The following is a 23,447-nucleotide window of genomic DNA, read 5'->3' on the forward strand; positions in this document are numbered from 1 at the left end:
CATGAGAGGGCAGTTTCCCTCAGAGCTGCTCTCCCCCCTCGCCCCGCCATCCTCCTCCTCACCTGCCCTCGCCCCGCAGAGCCCGCTCCTGCCCTATCCTGCAGCTCCCTGCTTCCTGCCCTCCACAAACACCAGCACCCCCGAGTCCCCTCAGCCCCTGATTTTTGGCCAGGCCACCTCGAGGGACTGTGTTATATTTACGGACCTTAGTTTGAAGCCGGAGAGCTTTTGCAGAGCCTGGCTTATCGTGACACCTGCATCGGCCATACAACAGGAACGTTAAGCCCCAGCACCCCTCCACGCTGCTGAGGCTTCCAAGCACGTGCAGTCTGGGGTCCTGCAGTCCCAGAAAGATCTTCCCCCCACCCCAATGACCGTTATTGAAGGGGAAAACAGCCAAAATGAGGATGAAAACCCGGCCTGACAAAGTCAGACTACAAGGACCGACTTTCTCGTGGAGAGAAAGCAGTGCCTACCCACGAACACGCTTTGAAAATGCCACAGGGGGGCTGCAGGGCAGAATAGGCCAAGCCCCCACCACGACCCCTGACGGGTGAGCAGCACCAACGGCCGCCTCTCCTTCAGCGCCTTTCGGGGTGGTTTCCCAGCGACGGGCGAGGCGGGGCGTGCGGCCCGGCCCCCCGGCACAGCAGCCAGCCCCGGCGCCGGGGGGGGCGGTCCGACACTCCCGCAACCCTCCACCCTCCCGCCTCCAGCCCCGGCCCCGGGCCAGCCGGCGCTGCGAGCGGTGTTGGCGGCGGCGGGCGGATGGCGGCGGAGCTGGGCGCGGGGCTGCGCATCTTCCGCGATGTGAGTACGCGGCACCCGTGACATCAACCCCTCCCTCCGGCACAGGCAGCGATTGCAAGCTGTTTTTGGGGGATAGCGTCTTTTTTTTTTTCTGTTTTGCCTTTTTTCCTTGTCTTTTTTTTTTTTTTTAAAAATCCTTTTTTAAAATATTTTTTTTTCCTTTTTCTTTTCTATTTTTTCCTTTTTATTTTTTTCTTCTTTTTCCCTTTTTTTTTTAAATTTCCCTTACTTTGGTTTTTTGGTTTTTTTTTTTCTGTTTGTTTGGGTTTTGTTTCTTTTTTTTTTTTCCTGGAGCTGGCATTTCCTCCCTGGGGTGGAAGGGGGTGAAGCTCAGCAAGGCTGTAGGCGTTTCTCTTTCCCTTTTCCCTTTTCCCTTTTCCCTTTTCCCTTTTCCCTTTCCTTTTTCCTTCTTCTTCCCGTTTCCCTTCCTCTTCCCCTTTCCTTTTTTAAAAATGTTTTTGCCATTTGAATGTTAATAAGGGGAATGAGTTTACTTCCGATGGTGTGCATGTGTGAGGAGAGCAGGTTAGCTGTTGGGGGTGGTTAGGAGAGGTGCTGGGTGAAAACGCTGTTACTTTTCAAAATACACTGCTTGGATTTTTTAATTATTTTAGGGTTTTTTTCCGGGCTTTTCACTGAAAAGTTTCTCACCCTGCAAAAGTTTTTTTTTTTTTCCCAAAATGCACAGGCTCCCTCACATCCCATTAGACCCTGGTGGATTTGAGGTGCTCTGGGTTGATGTGCGGAGCAACCCTGAGCCCCTCAGCCCATTGACAGGGAGCCCAGTGAGGTGCCCTCTTGTGCATTTGCCATCCTACCCCTCAGGGGTGCTGTGCTAGACCATCACCAAGGGCTCAGCATCTCACCAGATGCAGCTGTAAAGTTTTTTTTTGTCTAAACTTGTCCAGCATGGAGCGTTTCTTTGGTCCAAGGCGAGTTCTGATAAAAGGCAAACTCCTACCCAAAGATCTCTGAAGTATCCCCAGTCCTTGATGAGACCTACAAATCTCCAGACCAGCTCTACTGCCAACTCTGATCTGCTTCAGACCAACTCATATACCAGGGTTAGTCCACAATATCAGCTGGAAAGGACATGTTCTGTATTAAATGACCCTGTATCTAGATGTTTTCTCTAATGTGCCCACATTAACTTCCCCAACCTTTTCCTCAAATTATTTCAAACAGCCCTCACCTGCTTATCTCCTGATTTCTCTAGCCTCCATGAGAAATCATTTAAAGTAGACTTTGTTGACTTTTATTATTTCCATTCAAGTGTACAATGAAAATGCAGCTTTTTTTGTCTTATAGATACCACTTGTAGGAGAAACAGGAAAATTGCAGGCATACATCGCAAAGACAGAAGAGAAACCTAAGTTGCCAGGAAAGAGTTAAAAAACATTAAATGGAGCCAACTCTCCAATTTAACTCAGTGTACTGGGTTAGGAAACTGCATATGGTCAGAATATCTGATAAACTGAAAACTTTTGATTTCATCCGAAGTAAAAAAATAAATAAAATGAAAATTATTTGTTTAATTTTCATCAATTTCTTAAAGCAGTGTCAGGTTCATATTTATAGAAGAGCAGGGGGACACCCACTGCTCCTTTTTATTGGGTGTAACTGGGCCGAAGAAAACCATTAGATCTCAGAGCACCGTGTTTCTCCACCCTTCTCCAAATTTCACAAATCCCTCCACTTCCAGCTGAAAATCTGCAAAACCTTTCAGCACACCGGCTTTGCAGCCTGTTAACATAGAGTTACTAACTCCAGCACAGCACCAAGTCCTACAGGCAGCGTGGAGGTGGGTACCCTGACAAGCAGGCTGACTTTTCCTTCAGGTGACACAAAAAGGACACAAGGCTGCCTGCCAGTGAGGTAGGAGAAAGACCAACAACAGTTCCCCAAAAAATCCAGCCGAACCGGCCAGGAATCTAGGACTGTATTTTACCTGTTACGGACAGTAGAAAGAGTTTTTAATTTATTTTAATAATGCTTTTCATGATCTTTCCTTTGCTCTCTACATTCAGTCTTTAGTTCTCATTAGGAGAAAATTTTCAGTTTAAGAGTAAAAATTTAAAACCCCTAAATGAGTCCAGTCCTCATTCTGAAAACTGAGTTGCAATATATGATTTATTTGGATATGTAAGGAGGCAAGATGTCATGTTACTAAGTTTATTTCATACTTCACATGCTGTAAACTTGGGTCAATGCCAAGTTCAGCTTGTAGTGAAGTCCTGGATGTGGGTCACAATTCTGTGAGTCTCCCTGCCAGCCCCACCCTACAGAACACAGTCATGAAGGTTCTATTGGAACAGAGCTCAGCACCAAGATCCTTGGGTTTCTCATTTGGTTTCACGTCTAGGAGCAGAACAGTTACGGAATGCACTGGAAAGGCTGTTTAAATACTACTAGCAGTTTATCAAACCGGACAATGTTTCTATTGCTGTCAGCTCTCAAAAATAGATGTGCCCATTTTGAAACTCCTTTACTGATGTTCATACCAGCAATAGAATCACAAAATCATAGAGCAGTTTGGGTTGGAAGGGACACTGAAAGGTCATCTAGTCCAACCCTTCTGCAAGGAGCAGGGACATCTCCAACCAGATCAGGTTGCTCAAAATCCCATTCAACCTGGCCTTGAATGTTTCCAGGGATGGGGCATCCACCACCTCTCTGGGCAACCTGTTCCAGTGCTTCACCACCTTCAGTGTAAAAAATTTTTTCTTTATGTCTAATTTGAATCTACCTCCCTCTGTTGTGAAACCATTACCCCTTGTCCTATCACAACAGGCCCTGCTAAAGAGTTTCTCCTCATCTTTCCTGTAGGCCACTTTTAGGTACTGGAAGGCCGCTATAAGGTCTCCCCAGGGCCTTCTCTTCTCCAGGCTGAACAGCCCCAACTCTCTCAGCCTGTCCTCACAGGAGAAGTGCTCCAGCCCCCTGATCATCTTTGTGGCCCTCCTCTGGACTCACTCCAACAGGTCCATGTCCTTCTTATGTTGGGAGCTTCAGAGCTGGATGTAAATAGAAACTATATTCAGAACACAACAGAAACTATATTCAGAAGATCTGCTCTCTTCCCTTGCCAAAACTTGTTATTCCATTGCCCGGATGACTCCCCATTGTGGCCCAGTCTGAAGAAGCGATGGGGGCTATATCCGGAAACGTGGCAGAGTGACAACGGATGGCGGTTGTGCATATCTGAAGTGTCACATGTGCCACAGCAAAACCACTTCATCGGGAGCAAAGAAACTGGGGGAGACCCCGCTCTGTGGCTTCCACTCCCTGTCCCTGATCTCTTCTCCAAAGTGGTATGTTGTGGTTTAGCCCTGGTCACCACACAGTTTCCTGCTCACCCTCCTCAGCGGGATGGGGGAGAGAACTGGGAAGAAAGAAAAACTCATGGGTTGAGATGAAGACAGTTTACTAGAATAGCAAAAGAAAACAATAATAAAATACAAGGATACTAAAATATATTAAATAAACAATGCACAATTTCTCACTACCTGATGTCCCAATGACTGATATAGCCCGTCCTGAGGAGTGATCACAGAAACAAAACTGAGCGGCAAGCAAAGGAGCCAGCAAGGTAGAGAGAGCGATGCACCCCCTGCGGGCAACCCCCACTTATGTACTGAGTGTGATGTTTATGGCATGGAATACTCTCTTTGGCCAGTTGGGGTCAATTATTCTGGCTGTATCCCTCCCAGCTTCCTGCACCTGCACATTAGCAAGACCTGGAAAGCAGGACAGTGTCCTTGGTCTCATTAGCAACAACTTGTATCATCAGGGTGTTTTATCAACACTCTTCAGGTACGAAATCCAAAACATACCAGCTACTGAGAGGAAAATCAACTCCATCGCTGCCAAAACCAGAACATGGTAGTACCTGCGGTGGGACTCCAGCAGGGACAGGCAGGCACACCGGCGTGTCACTGGCAGTAAGACAGGGCCGGGGCACCTGCACACAGTCCCAGATGGGTTGGTACTGCGTCCCACCGCCAATGGGCCTGGAAGGCTCTGCCACCTCTCCTCGCGGGATCCCCCCACTATTATCTTCTTCTCAGACTTTGCACAAGGAGTTACAGACTCTCACCTATGTATTTAAATAGCTTCTCCAGCAGGTGCCATTTACAGTGGGGTGAAAAGGCAGACCGGCACACCGTGAGGGTAAGCTGGGATCACATACAGTTTTTGTGGCAGAAGTATTGCAGGGAAGGATCTATAGGAGGCACCCTCGTGCAGCCCTTGCCTTCCCAAATCCATTAGGGTCTAATGGGATGGGAGGGAGCCTGTGGATTTTTGGAAAAAAACCCAACTTTTGCAGGGTGAGAAACTTTTCAGTGAAAAGCCCAGAAAAAACCTAAAATAATTTAAAAATCCAAGCAATGTATTTTGAAAAGTAACAGCATTTTCACCAGCACCTCTCTTAACCTCTATGTCTTCCCTCTCCCCTTTCTTCTGTATCTGGCTCCTACTTGCTGTCAGAGCAATCCTCAAATTTGCTCCCGCACATCTGATCTCACTGCCTCCCACACCCAGTCTGATCCCTTCATGCCGCCCAGCTCCTCCACACACACAAGCCCTCGACTTCCTCCACACAAGCCCTGAGTCTTTCTCACCGTCACAGATGCTCAGCGCATCCTCCCAGCTATCATCCTTGCTCTGCTTCTTTAAATCACTTCTCTCAACCCCAAATCCATTATCATGGTAGCCAGATGGTATCAGGTTTTGTGCCTGAACATAATCCTTATAAGCTATGCATAAACCAGAAAATAAAGCTGGTTCTTATTATAGTCTTGGTTTTCAGTGCACACAGCACAGGAGGAGGTAAAGAAAGTGATACTTTGAGGGAAGGATGGAGACACACTAAGGGCTTTTCAATTTTATGCAGCGTTGTGAAAATATGATGTAGAGCTCAAACTATAAATGCCCACTAAATACAGCATTGTGTGCTATTAACACATTAAAAAAAAAGTGTTTCTGTTCTCTCTCTCTTTTTGTTTAGATATTAAGAAGAGCAGACAAGAATGGTAAGACCGGTCATGTGTCTTCCCCCATCCTTTTGTAATAAAAATATCCATCATTGATTCAGCATTTGAAGTCATGTTTTAAACATCCTAACAGGAAAAACCAGTCATCTCTCATGTCATTTTGTGGTTTTTGCAGGTTCAATGCAATGTATTTTGTTGTGCACTGATCCTCTCTATGGGTTCTTTAAAGGCAGATCTTGTGCTTTCACAATTTGGCATGTGAGTTTGATTGGCACTTCTGGTGCACATAGGTGTTTTCTTAGTGACCTTGTGTTCACAAGAAGGTTTGAAATACTTGTTAGTAGCTCTGTCTTACTACTTTTTAAAAACATCATAGGCTATATCCAGCAATCAATCAGACTTCTTTCCTGCATTTTACAGCTACATAGTTGTTTGGCATGTTAAGTCAGTGTAAAGTCAACTCACATAATTATAACACAAAAGTCATAACATTTTAATTATGTTCTTAACAGAAAGTTTTTCCCACATGCTACTGACTGATTTTCCTTCTGCAGATGTTTTTTCCCTTATTAAAATTCAGTATGTTGGAGCATAGTACCGTAAACTTCAGAAATGCTCCCCTTTTGGCTGCAGCAGGGGAAGGGCCTTGCTGTAAGGACCACAACTGTAACCGCTGGATTTCTTTGCTAGTGTGCATAGTCATGGTCTTGAACCTGACTTTAACTCCTTTTCCCATCTCAGAACTGCCGTACAATTTTGGACAAGTTACATTGTTGTTTTTGTGCCACATGCCCCAGTAGAGAAATGAAGCCACTCCTGTGTCCCTGGGACACACAGAGTGTGAGATTCAGTATGTTTCAGGCTGTGAAGAGCTTCTGTAGCTCTGCAGTTACCGTGATAGTATTTATACTTAATGCAGATACCCAGAGTTGCAGGACAAGAAGGAAAGACCAGCTTGCAATTATTTAGCATTGTAATACCAAAGTATGGGAAGAAGGAAGATGCGACTTCGATTGCAGAAGCACTGGCCAGACTTTGGTCTTTTCCTGAAAGCAGCGTCAAACCCACAGCTCAGACACATTTAACCCTGACAAGCAATTCCCACTCAATCCTCAGAAAACATGTGTTGTGTGGTTTCGATGAAGTGTACTCTCAAGTATCTTAGGGCAAATGGATGCCATTGAAAAAATCAGACAGAATCACGGTCAAGGAAGAATTATTGGATAATAAGGGGCTACTGTGGTTTGATGGTATAGCTGTGCCTGTTGAATAACCATTCACTGTTGCTAAGAGAGCAATCCCACTCCGGCAGCCCACCTCTGGTTGCTATTCCTGCCCCAGCTCATGTGCAGCAACTGGCACATCCCACAAGACCATGGCAGGCTCCTTCAGAGAGCTCAGGAGTCACAAAATCCGTCACTCTGAGAGTTTTTTGTTAGTGTTTTTGTTATCTCCCTCAGTCAACATGCCAGTGGCTTGCAAGGGCAGTGATTTATTACTTCTGTGATGCTATTAAAATAGGGGAAACAGCTGACATGATTAGTGACCAGCTTGCTTGTTCCACAACAATACGAAACCACATCAGCCCCAGAGACTTTGGTCACTGCCTTTCATAGCTCTATATGGATGCTTTACGTATTACTGGGAGAAAAGTGGCTAAGTTCAGCCACTTTAGTTCTATTAATTTAAGTCCATGAACTTGAAGTGGTTTCAGCTCTTACGTGCTTAATTGTGTTTGCTGAACCACCAGTTGCCTGTGGGACTTACACTTTGCTAATCTAGCACAGGCTCGTGCCACGTTAATAGGGAGGAGATTTGTTTCAAGGCTGGGAAGTGAAGTAGCTTCTCAGAAAGGTTTTGGGATATGTGAACACTTACCTAACATGTTTACGCTGTTGTCAACACAGATTATTAGCTTTTGTAAGTGACTAGGTTACTTACACTTTCAGTGTCACCTTTCTGTGCTACAGGAAACCAAGTACTGGCTTACAGCAACAAATACTGCGTTCCTGTCCGTGAGACAGCCCTGTTAACTTCTCCCATACACTTTGAATGGGACTCTCTTAGAGCTGCTGTGTTCATTCTCTCTGTGAGCTTGAAACACTCCCAAAAAACTTATCATCAAAACCCTTGCCTTGACAGCAAGAAAAATATACATCCAAAAAAAAGTGGTTCAAGCTGATAAAGAGGAGTATTATAGGAGACAGTGGTCTTGCTATGAATTTAGGGACTGTGGGACTTAAGGTTACCATTTCACAGTGAGGAAAGACAACTGTTCTTGCATAGACAATGTAAAATAAGACATCAAAAGAGCCAAGAAATCCTGCTGAATTGCTGTTATTCAAAAATACTACAGTGACTTACAACAGCTGGGTTTAATTGAGAAGCTCCTTTATCAAACAATCATTCCCCTATTTGAAAGAAGCTGTGCGAATGTTATTTCTTTAGGGGTGGTGGCTTCTTTCTTTGCCAGCTCAGGTACACATATCATTCTGTTACCCTCCTGTTTCTGGAAATACCAGCTGTGCACAGCTTCCACAAGAGGATCAACTTCAAAAACTCTGTCTATAGTTTTTATTTCATGGCTGAGCAGCTCTGCTCTGTATGGAGCAGATGCATGCTCCTCCCATAACAAAAAGGTCCTGTGATTTTCTTAGAGGGAGAACAAGGCATAGGGAAGGAATATTGCATTTCTAAGAAATACATGGTAATGTTGACAAAAGCAACAAAAAACCCTGAGGGAAAAAAAAAAGTAATTTCATAAATGTGAGATGCTGCACATTGACCTTTTTGGAAAGGAGAAGCTTCAGGTTTGCATCTCAAAATTAAGTTTTGTTCAGGTTTACTGTACAAAACTCCATGTGTTCAAAGGAAAACGTGGATTTCCCACAGAACTAATTTGGGAAAACTTCAGCTAAAAGACAATTTCTTCATTTATTTAATTCATTTTCCTATTTAAAACAAAATCAAACTCATTAAATTCCTCTCAAAAAGTAAATCTTGTCCCTAAGCTGCAAGGGAGGGAGTAAAGAAATATGGGAAACTGTAACTGCTGAATGCAATTAAGGTTTTTTTTTTACCTCCCTCATCTCACAGGCAACAGTGGTTACCTCACACGTCTGACTTCAGCACCTATATGTGCTTGTCTGCATGAGGTGTTCGTCTTCTACCGTGCTAAGCGGGGCGTGGGACACCCCATTAGCCTTGCAGTGATTTGCAATCAAGTGAAACGATACCCGTTATTGGTAAAGGTCACCCAGGAGCCTCTCCTGACCATGCACCAAAATGTTATTAATGCCAGAACCAGTGCGTTGATATCTGGTTTCATTATTTTTCTGACATTTCAACCAAGCACTCACTGAAAGTGTTTTTTCCTCCCTAAAAATACGTCTTTTATAACATCATTGAACTAGAATTTATAAAATGAAAAATACAGTCAGATGAGACTAAGCTTCTCATTCTCTCATGTGTCTTCATTCATCATCCCCTGATGTCCATGATACAGAGCAGAGACATCACACTTTTAATCATAGAATTCTAAAACTGTGTAAAATAGGATAATAATACATGCAGTAGCAAAACTTTTCATTGCAATGATCTGGATATTTCAGCTCTGAAACCATGCAAACATTAGCCCAACAAAAAAAAAAACTGTGGGTCATAAATAAAGGTTTCTTTAAAATAAGGCAAATGCAGCAGTAGAATCCTATTGCATCCACTGGTGTCAGTGACCAAAGGGATTGATTCGCAGGGCGTACACATTTGAGTCACCCAACAAGATTTCCACAGAATAACCAAAAAGCCACCGAGTTGCACCTGTAGGATGATCAAGAGGTCTCGCAACGCTCCCTCTAGGGTCACTTGCAGAGATCAGAATAGTTGTTTTCATATTCATTATTTATTGACAGTGCCATTGCAGGACAGACACTGACTTTGCAGGTGAGTCTTCTGCTGCATCTGCTCATGTATCTCCAGGTGAATACTGGCAGGATGACGGCTGCGTCACCGCAGCAGTCCTCAGGCAGTGACTGCTCTGGCCTGTAGCCCATCATTTCTGACATCCCAGAGGACTGAGAGAATATGTAGCCAAATAGATTCAAATCTACTTGGGTTTTGCCACCAACAAGCTCAGTGATGTGTCAGTCAATGTCAATAACATTCAAAATGTTATTGAGAATAAATAGCAATGAAGTAAAAGGCAATCTCTGCTCTTGGATGGTAAAATTAAAAAAAAAAAATAGCTGGAGTGCCCAATCTGGCTGTTGGCAGGTCATTGATTTTCTAGATTGGTGTAAAACCAGTGATCCTGAAGAACAGAGATAAACAGACAGGTGTTTCAGGTTTTCTGTCATACCCAGACTGTTCTATGAGTAGACTCTTAGGTTTACTACTATGTTTATCTCAGGAAAGTTGCCAAAGGTCACTGGTTTCTTAGGTACATATATAACTTGTGTGCAAATCACCCTTCCTAGCAAAGGCTAAAGCTGCAGAGGCAGTTAGATTAAACAATGGATTGTATGTGTATGAGCCAAAGGGAGCATAGCTGTGAAAAGAAGCTCGTTTCTACGCGCTCAATATTTGATATTCCTTCTCTGCAACCAGTGCCAAATGGCAGATGTATTTAGATTTTCAATTAGTTATCATGGCAGTTCTGTCAAAGAAAATTGCCTACCTTCAACACAGTATTGTGCCATCTTGGTTTTAACTCTTGTAGATCTTGACATTTTATTTTGATTGTAATGATTATTATCTCCAGCTACAATCTGTCTTTTCATATTAAACATTTCAAAATGTTTTTGTTGAAGCAGACATTCAATTTGTCCAATTTTGAAACCTCTTGTAGATTACATATATGAAGCCATATGTTGAAGTCAAAGAAATTATGAACTAAGAGCAATTAAAAGAGTGAGGGACACTCCTCGGCTTTACTCTTTAAATCTACATGCAGTAGTACAGCATGTAGTTACAGGATTCAGACACTGCCTTTATAATAGAGTCTTCACCACTATAAAATTAGGCCACAATATGTTGTAGATTTGTCTGGTGCTTAGGACATCTTAGTCTTACTGTCTACAGGTTTTTAGTGCCCTATGAGTGATTCAATATATTACTGAAGGAAGAGAGTCATGTGAAATTAAATTTAATGCTACCCCAAACAGAGTTATGAAGTGTTATGTTCTGAAAATATTCCTTATGCTTCATGCAAAAGCTCAATAAGTTTATTGAGCTTTATTAAGTAATAAATTATTACTTAACTACCATTTAACCATTCCAACTTCTTCTAAGTAAAAGCAAAAAGTGGATCTTCTTCCTTTGGCTTTTGTTAGCAGATTATCAATCTTGCATTTAAAACTCACTCAGATAGTGAGAAAAATCAAAGAATCCTAGAATCATAGAATGATTTGGGTTGGAAGAGCCCTTTAAAGGTCATCTAGTCCAACCCCCCTGGTAAGGAGCAGGGACATCTCCAACTAGATCAGGTTGCTCAGAGCCCTTTCTAACCTGGCCTTGAATGTTTGCAGGGATGGGGCATCCACCACCTCTCTGGACAACCTGTTCCAGTGTTCCACAACCCTTAGTGTAAAAAAAAAATTTCTTTATGTCTAGTCTAAATCTACCCTATTTTAGTTTAAAACCATTACCCCTTGTCCTATTGCTACAGGCCCTTCTAAAGAGTTTCTCCTCATCTTTCCTGTAGGCCCCCTTTAAGTACTGAAAACTCACTATAAGGTTTCCCTGGAGCCTTCTCTTCTCCAGGCTGAACAGCCCCAACTCTCTCAGCCTGTCCTCATAGGAGAAGTGCTCCAGCCCTCTGATCATCTTTGTGGCCCTCCTCTTGCCTCGGTCCAACACATCCATGTTCTTCTTATGTTGGGGACTCCAGAGCTGGACACAGTACTCCAGGTGAGGTCTCACCAGAGCAGACTAGAGAGGCAGAATCACCTCCCTCAACCTGCTGGCCATGCTTCTGATGCATCCCAGGATGTGGTTGTCCTTCTGGGCTGCAAATGCACATTGACAGTTTACGTCCAGCTTTTAATCCACTAGTACCTCCAAGTCTTTCTTGGCAGGGTTGTACTCAATCTCTTCATCCCCCATCCTGTATTGATACTGAGGGTTGCCCTGAACAATGAGGAACAAATTGCTATAACTGTTTTAATGCAGTTATGGATTTGCCTCATTCTGACCTGTGCACTTCAGAAGTCATAGCTGTACAGCAAAGAAAAGAGGACACTTGTTCTTTAGGACAGAAGCAAATGTCATCTGTTGCAGAGGGATCTCTGATGAAATCTTGTGGACTTATATGGGGTCAGCTTTCCATTTACAAACTTCTTTCTTTCACTTCTTTAACATCCTGTTGACAAACATTGGTTAGTTTCTTGCGTCATTTTCTATACAATGTCATTCCAAGCTCCATCCAGGATCTCATTCATTTCAGCAGCCAGAATTATTTTACATTTCTTCCTTTACTTGACTCCTTCTCCTTGCCTTTGAATCATATAACCAGGAACAAGTTAGTTGTGCTGACTGTCATATGTTATTTAAATAGTCATTGTGATATGATCAGAGGCCAGAATTGTCAGAGTCTAATGCTCCTTGCATCCCAGAGTCCTACTTTCCAGAACAGACCGTAGCCTAAGTCTGCTGCTGCTGTCACTGCAGGCATGGCCACCCTGTGAATGGGACAGGCTGTCCAAATTGCAGCACATTTATCTATTTCTGATGTCACTAACAAAAAAAATTAATTAAAAAAAAAACAGGCTTGGAAAATCTGCAGTATTGCACCTTTTCTGGGGTTTTTGGACATGCGTAGATGAGGTGAAATATAAATACCACCTCTTCTTCAATGAAATGCCAAAGCATTCATGGTTGTGCAGAGTTTGATCTGACAAAAGGAGGGTAGAGCCTCAATCTGAAGTGGTAACATCTGGAAAATACCAGATTAATTAATCTCTGCTTAATACATCTCCACTCAAGGATTTTGCCTCACGTAGCCAAGGATTTTCTATAATTAAAGCTAAATTAAGAAACAGATGAAACAGACTCCACTACGTAATGTAGTAGAGATTGTAATAAGGACTTGCTCCTCTTGAATTAATGTACATTCCATTACTGTTCTTCGAAATGTTGTCACACGGTACTTTCCCTCCCTCTGAGTCCCATTATTCCTGTAGATACTTCCTAACTACATGAGCATGTTATTGAGGATGATCAGGGCCCATGTGGTGATGACTGTTTTTGTTCCAAACAAATGAGAACATCAGGTACCTAGAAAATAAAAAGTCAACTTCTTCATGGTTAGGTTTCGCTCTATATTACATGGCCAATTCAAACTTCACCTGAGGATTTTGACTGACCTCTGATACAAGTCTAAAACAGTTTTCTCATTCCTAAATTTTGGTGTAATCTCCAGACAAATTACATGCTGGAAAATCGCAATTTATTATTTTCTATGCTGACTAAAGAAATTAGCTGAAATTCTTTCCAGTGTAAGAGGATGGAAAGCTGGCTTCCTATTCCATGAAAGTCAAACTTATAAAATGTATTTTGTTAATTCTGCACCAACCACAGAGCTTTTTGCGGCAGATGCATTTCATGAAGAAAGAGAGTATCATAATGTTGCAAATCGGTACAGTGTATTGATTAGTGTCCTTGGGCAGACAAGATATTCACTGCTATTGAATTGTGCACTTGAGTCTCAGTCTCCTAGGTAGAAGGCAGGGAGCAGAGGAAAGAAAGAGAAGGAAAAGGAAATAAATAGACAGCTCTAGATAACTAAATAAATTTTGACTGAACCAACATATTCCTCCAACAAATGTTTTGTTTTGCATTTCCGTGGATTTCTTTGTCCCCCTCAGTCTCAGGAGGTCACTGATCTGCTATGCAGGGGTGAGGACGCTGGCAGGGATCAAGTAGGGAAGAGTGGGGCAGGACTGGGAGAAGCTACAGGGAATAGGTTCAGGGCATAACCAGGATTATGTTGATGTGTCAGTAGACACTTAACAAATCCAAACTAACTTTCTTTTAAAGATGACTAGGAGGAAGAATAACAGTATTACCAGACAAACTGAGCAACAGCTGATGCATTTAACATCATGTTCTTTATGTGTCTTGATCAAATACATAAAGTTTCTACGTTTAGTCTGATGAGGTAGAGTTTTTTAATAGTTTAATCTTCTACTGCAGGAAGTAAACAAGCAAAACCATAAATGAAACTAAGGTGCTTTCCATTTCTTCATTGTTTCAGACGATGGAAAACTGTCCTTTGATGAATTCAAAGCTTACTTTGCTGATGGAGTTCTGAGTGGGGAAGAACTGCATGAACTTTTTCACACAATCGATACTCACAATACTGAGTAAGTGTCCCTTTCTTACAATCAAGTGCTACTCTCTGTGTCTGAAAATGGGAAAAAAAAAGATATCAGTCTGGTTTTAGAAAACAGTTCTAAGGAGAAAGCTACTTCAGGGAAGCTAGGTTGTGTTAAAAGGCTCTAAACTGTACAAATGAAATGTTTTTAAACCTTGTAGAAATGTCTACATGTTCCAGCAAATGTGCTTTATGTACTGAGAACACAGAGTGGAAACTGGATACCTTCTGTGTTCCCCACCCATGACAGTAAGGAAAAGGGTCTGTGGCTTCCTTGAGGCTTAAATAAGAGTTCCTCAATTCTTGACCCCTCTTCACTGACTCATTCCCTTAGATGAATTCTTGGAGCAGATATTGAGCAGGGGAAAAAAAAAAATGAAGCAATCATAGATAGTAAAGAGCAGAAAAAGCCATCTTGTCTGGTGCTGGCGTGGTAATTGTGTTGGTGTTGTCACTCAGGCTGTTTGGTCGTTTCCATTACAGTTGGGCTTAACAAGGCCACAGGTTTAGGGTGTGAAGAACCACACTTATTGCTTTTCACAGAGCCAAACTTGTGCCATTGTATGCTCCCTTAAGCTAAATTTTCCCTTGTGTACAATGATTAAGGTAGGTTGAAAACAGGATGAATGGCCAGGCCAGAGGGTGGTGATCAGTAGCCAGAAGTCTAGTTGGAGGACAATAACTAGTGTTGTACTCCAGGGGTCAATACTGGGTCCAATCCTACTTAACATCTTCATTGATGAGCTGGATGGTGGAGTACAGTGTACCTTCAGCAAGTTTACTGATTACACAAAATTGGCAGGAGTGTCTGATACACCAGAAGGTCTTGCTGCCATCCAGAGAGACCTGGGGCAATGAGTTGACAGGAACTTCATGAAGTTCAACAAGTGCAAAGTCCTGGACCTGGGGAAGAACAACTGCATGCGACAATATATGGTGGGGGTCGTCCAGCTGGAAAGCAGCTTGGCAGAAAAGGATCTGGGGTTCCTGGTGGGCATGAAGATGAACATGAGCCAGCAACCTACCCTTGCCACAAAGGCGGCAAATGGTATTCTGGGCTGCATTAGGCAAAGTATTGCCAGCGAGTCAAGGGAGATGATCCTTCCTCTCGACTCTGCACTGATGAGCCCACATCTGGAGTACTGTCCAGTTCTGGGCTCCTTAGTATGAGACAGACATGGACATACTGGAGGGAGTCCAGTGATGTGCCATGAAGTTGATTAAGGGACTGGTGCACTTCACATATGAGGAAAGGCTGAGAGAGCTGGGATTGTTCAGCCTGGAGAAGACAAGTCTCAGGGAGGACCTCATCAATGTATATAAATACCTCAAGGGAGGGTACAAAGAGGACAGAGACAGGCTCTTTTCAGTGGTGCCCAGTAACAGGACCAGAGGTAATGGGCACAAACTGAAACACAGGAGGTTCCTTCTGACCATCAGGAAACACTTTTTTATTGTGAAGGTGTCTAAGCACTGGCACAGGTAGCCCAGAGAGATTGTGGAGTCTACATCATTGGAGATATTGAAAAGTCATCTGAACATGGTGCTGGGCAACTGGCTCTAGGTGGCCCTGCTTGAGCAGGGGCGATTGGCCCAGATGAGCTCCAGAGGTGCCTTCCAACCTCATCCATCTTATGATTCTATGACTGAAGAAGAGAATGAATTTCCTTTTTATTTGCTTTCTGGCCATCAGCAGTTATTCACAGCAGGTCTCCCATTTGCTGTTATTTAGGCGGGTGTTACTAAGCTAGTGGTTTTTAAATTGGACTATTCCTGGGTAGAGAGGTCCTGAGGAGAGGCCATTTATTGCTTTTGCTAAGACGTTATGAAGACATTGTGTAGCAATCACAGCCTGGGTTGTGGTTCTGGTTACAAGGATGTAGTACACAGTAAATCAGTGTTGCTTTTCTCAGCTGCATACAGTGGAGGAACAAGTATTTAGATGCTATCGCAGCCCTGTTTCCTATGTTTACTGTAAAGAAAAGTAGAAGCAGTATAACAGGACCTTAGCGCATCCAATGCCAAACTCCACTGTGTCTCTGTTTTTTTTTTATCTCCTATAGGCAAAAAAAAAACCCAACACACTGTTATTTTGTATTTCATCTACTTCATAAACATCCAGACACTAGCTCACAGTAAGATATTAGTAGCCTTCTTCCTCAGACACATGAACTGGGCAATCACCTTAATACTTTAGGACTTGCACATTTCCTCAGGTAGTTCCGGATAGGCCTTTTCCCTTGGCCAGTTCTTTCTAACAGTGACTCTCCTACGGCTTTTTCTCCTTTGGATGTCTGTGTCACAGCATCCCACTCCTCCTTGTTCCCCTCTTCCTCAGTTTCTGTCACTCCTCGTCCTCAAACACCCAGTTCTCCTGACAGTTGTGTGTCAACATCCCTAACGCCGAGTCGAGACCAGGTCTGTCACCCTGGCAGCCTGTCAATGACCAGGCCCGATGTTGGCCATTGACATGACAACTACCTTTGCAGCAGAAGGGCTGGAAGACCAGTTGAGGGCTTTTTTGTGAACAATCTCAAGTTCATTCTTCTGAAGGAGCCTCAGTGAAGGGCTTGTGTGCTTAGAAGCTTGTCGATTTTTTCCACCATTATCAGCTAGTCTAATGAGTATATTCTCTATCCTTGCAAATTTTGCCTACCTCCAATCTAGGTGGAATTATTAAATGATTTCAACTTTTCCAGAAAGTATGAAGAAAGAAATCAATTGAAGTCTGAAATCTGATCAATATTGTACAAGTGTGTGCTAAGGAACATGTATCTCAGTTTATCATCATTTATGAACATCTTCCAGGATGATAAAAATAAATTTTTTAAAAAAGTTTCTAGACTTTCTTTAGCCAATATGCAGATTTTTTTTTTGTAAAAAAATTAGTAATTAAATTAATTCAGATATTAGTTATTAAAACAGTTGATTACTTCAAGCCATTTAAATATACAGTCTATATGCAGAACCACATTTCTTTGCTGTCTTAAGAGCTTGGTTACTTTTTTAAAAAGGTATATGAAGTACTTTTCATGAGCAGTACTGTCTGTGTGATTATATCGAGCCATGAAATGCCTATAGATAGGAATCCTCTTTTAGATCTTTTGTCTACAGTCCTAAAAGTATTCACATAGGAACCTAATGCATATAAACAGAGGAATATTTCCTCTAGGAGGGGGGAATAACTATGGATCTGGTTTTTAGCTCTGATCTCACTTATGTTTCTTTAAATCAGGCATAACCTCCTCAGAATTATTAGATTTAAGCGAGCACAAAATGGAAGTATGGAATTGGACTCCTAATCCCAAGGCCATCCTAAAGCATCCAGTAAACCACCGTGTGTTGAAGACTCTTGGTATTAGGATGCAAGAGAGAAACAGATTTCCCACATAAATCATTCTCCTTAACAGGCAACACAGGAGAAGAAGCAATATAAACAGATTATCTCTTATCTTAGGAAAAGAAGAGAAAAATAAAATTATTTCCCTAATTTCCCATATTTCCCTAATTTGTCAAAAGCACTTGTGTGCTATAAATTCACAGCAGAAGGTTTCAGAAATAGTGCTCAATAAATAGGTATTGTGTACAGAAGAAATAAGTGTAACATTTTAATTTTCTCAGGTTTCTTAAAATCAGTGGCAAAGACTGAGAAACAAATACAATCTTGAACAAATACGATGCATGCCATCTACCTAATCCTAGCAAAACGGATCACATGCTTCTTAGAACACCATGGGAATTTGCTTAGCAGATTAAAGGCCTTCAAGCAAATTTTTAACCCAGAGTAAAAGACTCATTTCAGAGCCAAAGATTCATTCATACAGCTTTGGATTTCCTGATCTGTACCATGTATCTGCATGAGAGTGGTTTTATTTTACCATGATTCCATTTGTCTGCTTTTGTCAAGGAGCATCCCGATAAGGGCAAATATCCTCGATGACTATGTAAGATTTATAAGGAAAAAAGATAGATGTTCTCCTACTTCTTTTTATTTGTAAAGCTTTTTTAATTTGTAAAATATTTTTAAGAAAAAAAAGAAGTAAATTTTTTATTATTTGTAAACCTTTTTCTCTTTAGCAGAGAATATTTGGACCTGAAAAATGTGTAGAAAAGTGAGATTACATTTTTCCTCCTGCGAGACAGGTATACTTGAAGAACAGGTGCAACTTTGTTGAATGCTACAGTTATTAGCTGAGAACAGGTCATGAAACTGGCACAGCAGCCATCTGAGAGAGAGATCATTCTCACTGTCCAGGAAAAGACTGACAAAAAGCAGGGCACAAAAGTCACGGAGAATGTATACTGGAAAGGATCGTATCTTCATGTATTTCGAGGACCTGAATAGGTGGAAGACTAAGAAAACCTACTAAATTACCTTTTCCAACCAGAGGAAAGGGTGCTTTCTATTGACTAGTTAACATGTGTTACAGAGTAGAACCTAGATATAGATACTAAGAAAACATGCTTAAAGCTTGGCTTTAAAACAGCAACAAGAAGCTTTTTGAGTCTGTTTGTTCATGAAGTCTTTAACTGATAAAAGGCTCAGTGCCTGACTCAGAAGCTGAAAAGCATACTACACCACTTGATCTTTCTCTTTAACAGAGGCAAATATATTTTAAAGGCTGTCCCTTAGCACTTTTAAAAGCTTTTGAGAGCCCTGTCATTCGGTAGGCAGCAAGACAGAGCATGACAAGTATTAGATGAATATAGCAAAGAGAGACAGTTTGGACAGTATAATATAAATTCCTTGTTAGTATAGCTTTCCAGCAAAAATCTCATGAACTGATATAATAAAGAGACAAAAACTTTACTCACTGGCATTTGCTGAAAAGGGCAGATTATGTGAAATGTCTCAAATTAATCAGCTGGCTAAGAAAAGCAGCAAAATGTTCATTGAACCTTGGCAAGTTTGGTAATGTAAGCATGAGGAGGATCATGTACATATCAAACAATCCCCAAACCACCTATTTTGTGATGTTTTCACTTTCAAGTTACCAAGGGAATTAAATGAAAATCATGGTTTGTGGCTCTAATTCCTAAGTATTTTATGACTGATTTTCAGTAGGGGAGACGGAGAAATTGCATACATCTGCGTATCTAGTAGCAGAAGATTTGCACAGATTATTTTGTTTCTGTTATCCAGTTAAAACACAGACTCTGTTAAACTCTGGGAAATTCATTTGTCTTCTCTCTGCTTTGCTTCACTGTTTACAAAATGCAGACGGTAGTTCCCTATCCCAGAAATATTTCGTAAGCATTGAGGTTGTGCAGTGATTTACATGACATGTAAATGCCTAGAACAGATGGCTAGGGAAGCATGTCATGATCTGCTAGATCATTTTTTGGAGTATCTCAGGATTTCATACCCAGCTTGTCACAAGAGCAGACATTGGGTTTTTTCCACCTGCATTAAATCTTTTTAGCTCTGCCAGCATTCAAAATCTCACTGTCTGTGTGCATGAGTCTTTGTACTTCAAAGCCTGAAGATAAAACAGGAGTGGTGGCCTTGGGGTGACATCCATGGGCCACCAGCTCAGGAAATCTGAATTCCCTTCTCAGCTTTGCTGCAGCAGACTTTCAAAAAATATTCAAAGCATAAAAGACTTACACTGACTTAGCACTTCTAAGGGAACTAAATTAACCAAGTATTAAAAACCCTTTTTACATGGGTCCTAATGTCAGTCTCAGTGAAGAGAGATTTAGAAGATTATTAACTTTTAAAAAGACCAACCCAAGCTAATGTAACATACCTGAAACAGAATAGATAGGATATGGAAGACTGCTAAAATGAGCAATTACCATTTTCAGTGTGATAGCAGGGCAAATAATGGGGGATTTAACTTCCCAGTAATTAGGGCTGTGTCTGCCTAACTGACAATGATCTCCGTACCTTGGTATTCGGTGCAGACAGGTGTGATCTTTTTACAAAGTAAAAGAAGAGTCAATTGGTACTGCAGTGACCATGACCACTAGGAAAAAAGATGAGTAGGAATTAGTTACCACCGCATAAAGTTTCCAAGAGATAGGTGGAATAGGAATTCCTTATGCTAGGATGAATTTATGTTTGCAATTTTTCTAGACCCTAAAGTACAAGTTATTCATTCAGGGCAGATCATTGCTTTTACTAGGATCATAGAATCACAGAATCATAGAATGGTTTGGGTTGGAAAGGACCTTTAAAGGTCACCTAGTCCAACTCCCCTGCAAGGAGCAGGGACATCTTCAACTACATCAGGTTGCTCAGAGCCTCATCCATCTTGACCTTGAACGTTTCCAGGGATGGGGCATCCACCACCTCTTTGGGCAACCTGTGCCAGTGTTCCACCACCCTCATTGTAAAAAATGTTTTCCTTATATCTAGTCTGAATCTACCTCCCTCTCTTTTAAAACCATTACCCCTTTTCTTGTCACAATAGACCATGCTAAAAAGTTTATCCTCATCTTTCTTATAAGCCCCATTTAAGTACTGAAAGGCCACAATAAGCTCTCCCCACAGCCTCATCTTCTCTGGGCTCAGCAACTGAACTCTTTTTGTAATCTTTCCTCAGTACATCATTTGGACATATATTTTGCAATTTATGAATGTAATTGTGTATAGACTGGCTATTTTCTTCTTTCTGTTTCATAAAATCTACATTACCTTTTTATAACATTTTAGACATGAAGTAAATACCAGAAGAGAGATACACCGTACAATTCGATTGCTTGATTGTTTTAACTTCCTTTCTCCTTTTGATACAGCCTGAAACAAATGTACAAATAAATATACATCAGGTACAAAATAGATTAATAATGATGCTGCCACCGTCTAGAGAACCAGACTAGGTGAAGTGTGTCCATGCAAAAGGGAAGTATTTTTTCCCATATTTTAGTACTGCTACAGTGTTTTACCTTTCTTGAAGGTCTTTTAGTAGAAGAATTATATTTGTAAGAGCTGGTAATCAAAAAGATAAATTGTAAATAATTATATTTTTGAAGAGATCTTCTGTCCACCATAAGCCAATGTAATAATTAGTTTAAAGGCCAACTGCTAGATACACGGAGTTACACAGAAGTTCCACCCATGGGCATACTAGCTCGTACTTGTTCAGAAAGGCTTAACACAGGTGTTTTCTTTTTTTTTTAAAAAAGCCTCCTATGACCACAAAGAAAGAAGAGAATGCTGGACCTATGGGCCACTGTGGTGACCTGGCGGATGTCAGTCTCTTGTTTGTTAATCAAAGTGGGGAGATAATACCAAGAATTAATTCATACATTACATTAATTTTAATGTTCTTCTGTAAAATAAGCAACTCCTGATTATTCAGAGATACTGTGCTTCAGAAGCTACATAAAGAGAGGGTAGACAGCTTTGATTAGGCCACGCAGCTAGCATTCTTGACATGTAATTAGCACGAGGTGACTGCATTAGGGGGGTAGCAGTTAACTATTCTTCCTTAAATGCAGTTTCCAATTTTGTCATTCCTTCAGATTGAAGCCGAAAGCCAATTAGGCATTTGAATTCCACTGGAAGTCACTTCTATTTGTGCTTTCCAGGATCTCTTGAAACCTTTGGGCAATTGGTATTCAATCGGTTACCATTAAATAGTTTAAAGAAGCCATTATGGAGGGTCCCCACTCAGATGCCCTCCCTCTCTCCATGTAAGAAAAGTCTTTGCATTGCTGCAGCAGTGATCAGGTCTGGACTGTTACAGCCAGGTCTCCAGGTTCTCGTTTCCTAGCATGCAGCACTTAGCTCTTGTATCGACTGCAAAGCAGTGTCTTGTATTTAAAGACCCTTTTTTAATAAATAAATAAATAAAAGAAAGTATAGTCAAGAAATCAAGATCAGTGATTATTAAGGAGTTCAGCTTCAGCCTAGGGTTGTATAATGATCCTTCTTCCCCTCTTATACATAATGGTTTGTGTTCTGCAGATAGACCAGAAATAAGTGCACTATGAGCATCTGGGCAAGATCTTAAGCTCTACTGAAGGTATCAGGAGGCCAAGGTAGATCTTCAGTGTGTTGGGTAGGAGTCAAGCCACCACAGTATAAGTTAGATCACATAAGGGCATGGCTGTGGGCAGGGAAGGAGGAAGAGGAAGAGTTTATCTTTGCCTCCTGATTTGACATGTATTTGACATGACATCTGTATCACACATCTGTAATGTCACAGTTGGGAGCCTGTCAGTGCTTATCCTGTGACCTCAAAAAGCTCAATGCACTCTACTTGAAAGCTAAGTTAACCTCTTTGGAGGAGTTTTGGGAGAGTGACGGAAACCCAGTTCCTCACTCCTCTCTCCCCCAACCTCATCTCCAAGCTATCCAATACTCAGTGAGCCCCTGCAGGGCTGATGGAAGCAATGGGAAGGGTGTTGGGGGCAAATGCAGGTGCTGCAAAGGCATCAGAAGTCTTTCCTGGGGTTTACAAGGAGGACATGGAGGACTGCAGGTCATAGAAGAAGTAATTTTGAAGCTGAAGATGCACATGCTTTGCTGTTTTTGAGCACCTTGGTTATTAACTCCTCTGTCAAATGAACATGAAACACTCATTTTGGGAGGGCAGCACTTTGTACTATCATGGCATGAGTGTAAATTACTACACACAGCTCAAGACAAAGGCTATCAGAGACTGATGCTCAAAGCCACCTGAAGATAGGAGAAGTGAGCTGGTGATGTTAACTACAAGAAACATTTTTATGTTTTCAGAAATCGGAGACTTTTAACAAGGGAAAATCTATGAAGTTTAAGGCTGAGGAGAAAAGAGTGGAGTTTCCTGCAAACTTAAGCATTGTGTTTCTTAACATATTCTCCTAAGTACTATTTTTAGGAGCAGATAGAAGCACAAGAATATTTTACAGATTAAATAGGAAGAAGAATCATTGAATGTGACTAGCTTCTGCTGACTTTCAACTTGAAAAATATTGGAGAATTTTTTAGTGTTATTTCATTTATTGGCCCTTTTCAATCACTGAATCCCAATGTACACATCAAACACAAATCCGAAGATCATCTTCTTTACATATTTGCATCTAATCAGGAACAGAAGTGGTATTTTTAATGTAAACTTGGTATTTTAGGTACAGAAATAATGTGAGCATTGTTCCTACTGCACAGTTTGTATCTTAATATTTCTATGAACTCTCATCTGGTTTCTAAATCCAATGTGTGCATATGTTCAGGGCAGCTGCCTGGGGTTTGTAATGCTACTGAAGAAGCTATTTATACTCCTCGTTATCCCAACTCAGAAAACCCTAACTTCTGGGATTAGTGTTATCTAAACAATTCATAGATT

At 41.6% G+C, this 23,447-nt stretch overlaps 1 protein-coding gene across 1 annotated transcript in view; it reads left to right on the forward strand.

The window, feature by feature from the left end:
* The first annotated feature begins 694 nt into the window (after positions 1–694).
* NECAB1 (N-terminal EF-hand calcium binding protein 1) overlaps positions 695–23,447 on the forward strand; it is a 60,190-nt gene continuing 37,437 nt past the window's right edge. Inside the window, exons 1-3 of the mRNA XM_086742472.1 lie at positions 695–810; positions 5,819–5,843; positions 14,053–14,161. Coding sequence (XP_086598598.1) covers positions 769–810; positions 5,819–5,843; positions 14,053–14,161 — 176 coding nt within the window. The 5' untranslated portion in view covers positions 695–768. The remainder of the gene's footprint in view (positions 811–5,818; positions 5,844–14,052; positions 14,162–23,447) is intronic.

The sequence above is a fragment of the Chlamydotis macqueenii genome, chromosome 2 (assembly GCF_036417535.1).
Source record: "Chlamydotis macqueenii isolate bChlMac1 chromosome 2, bChlMac1.mat, whole genome shotgun sequence".
Lineage (NCBI taxonomy): Eukaryota > Metazoa > Chordata > Aves > Otidiformes > Otididae > Chlamydotis > Chlamydotis macqueenii.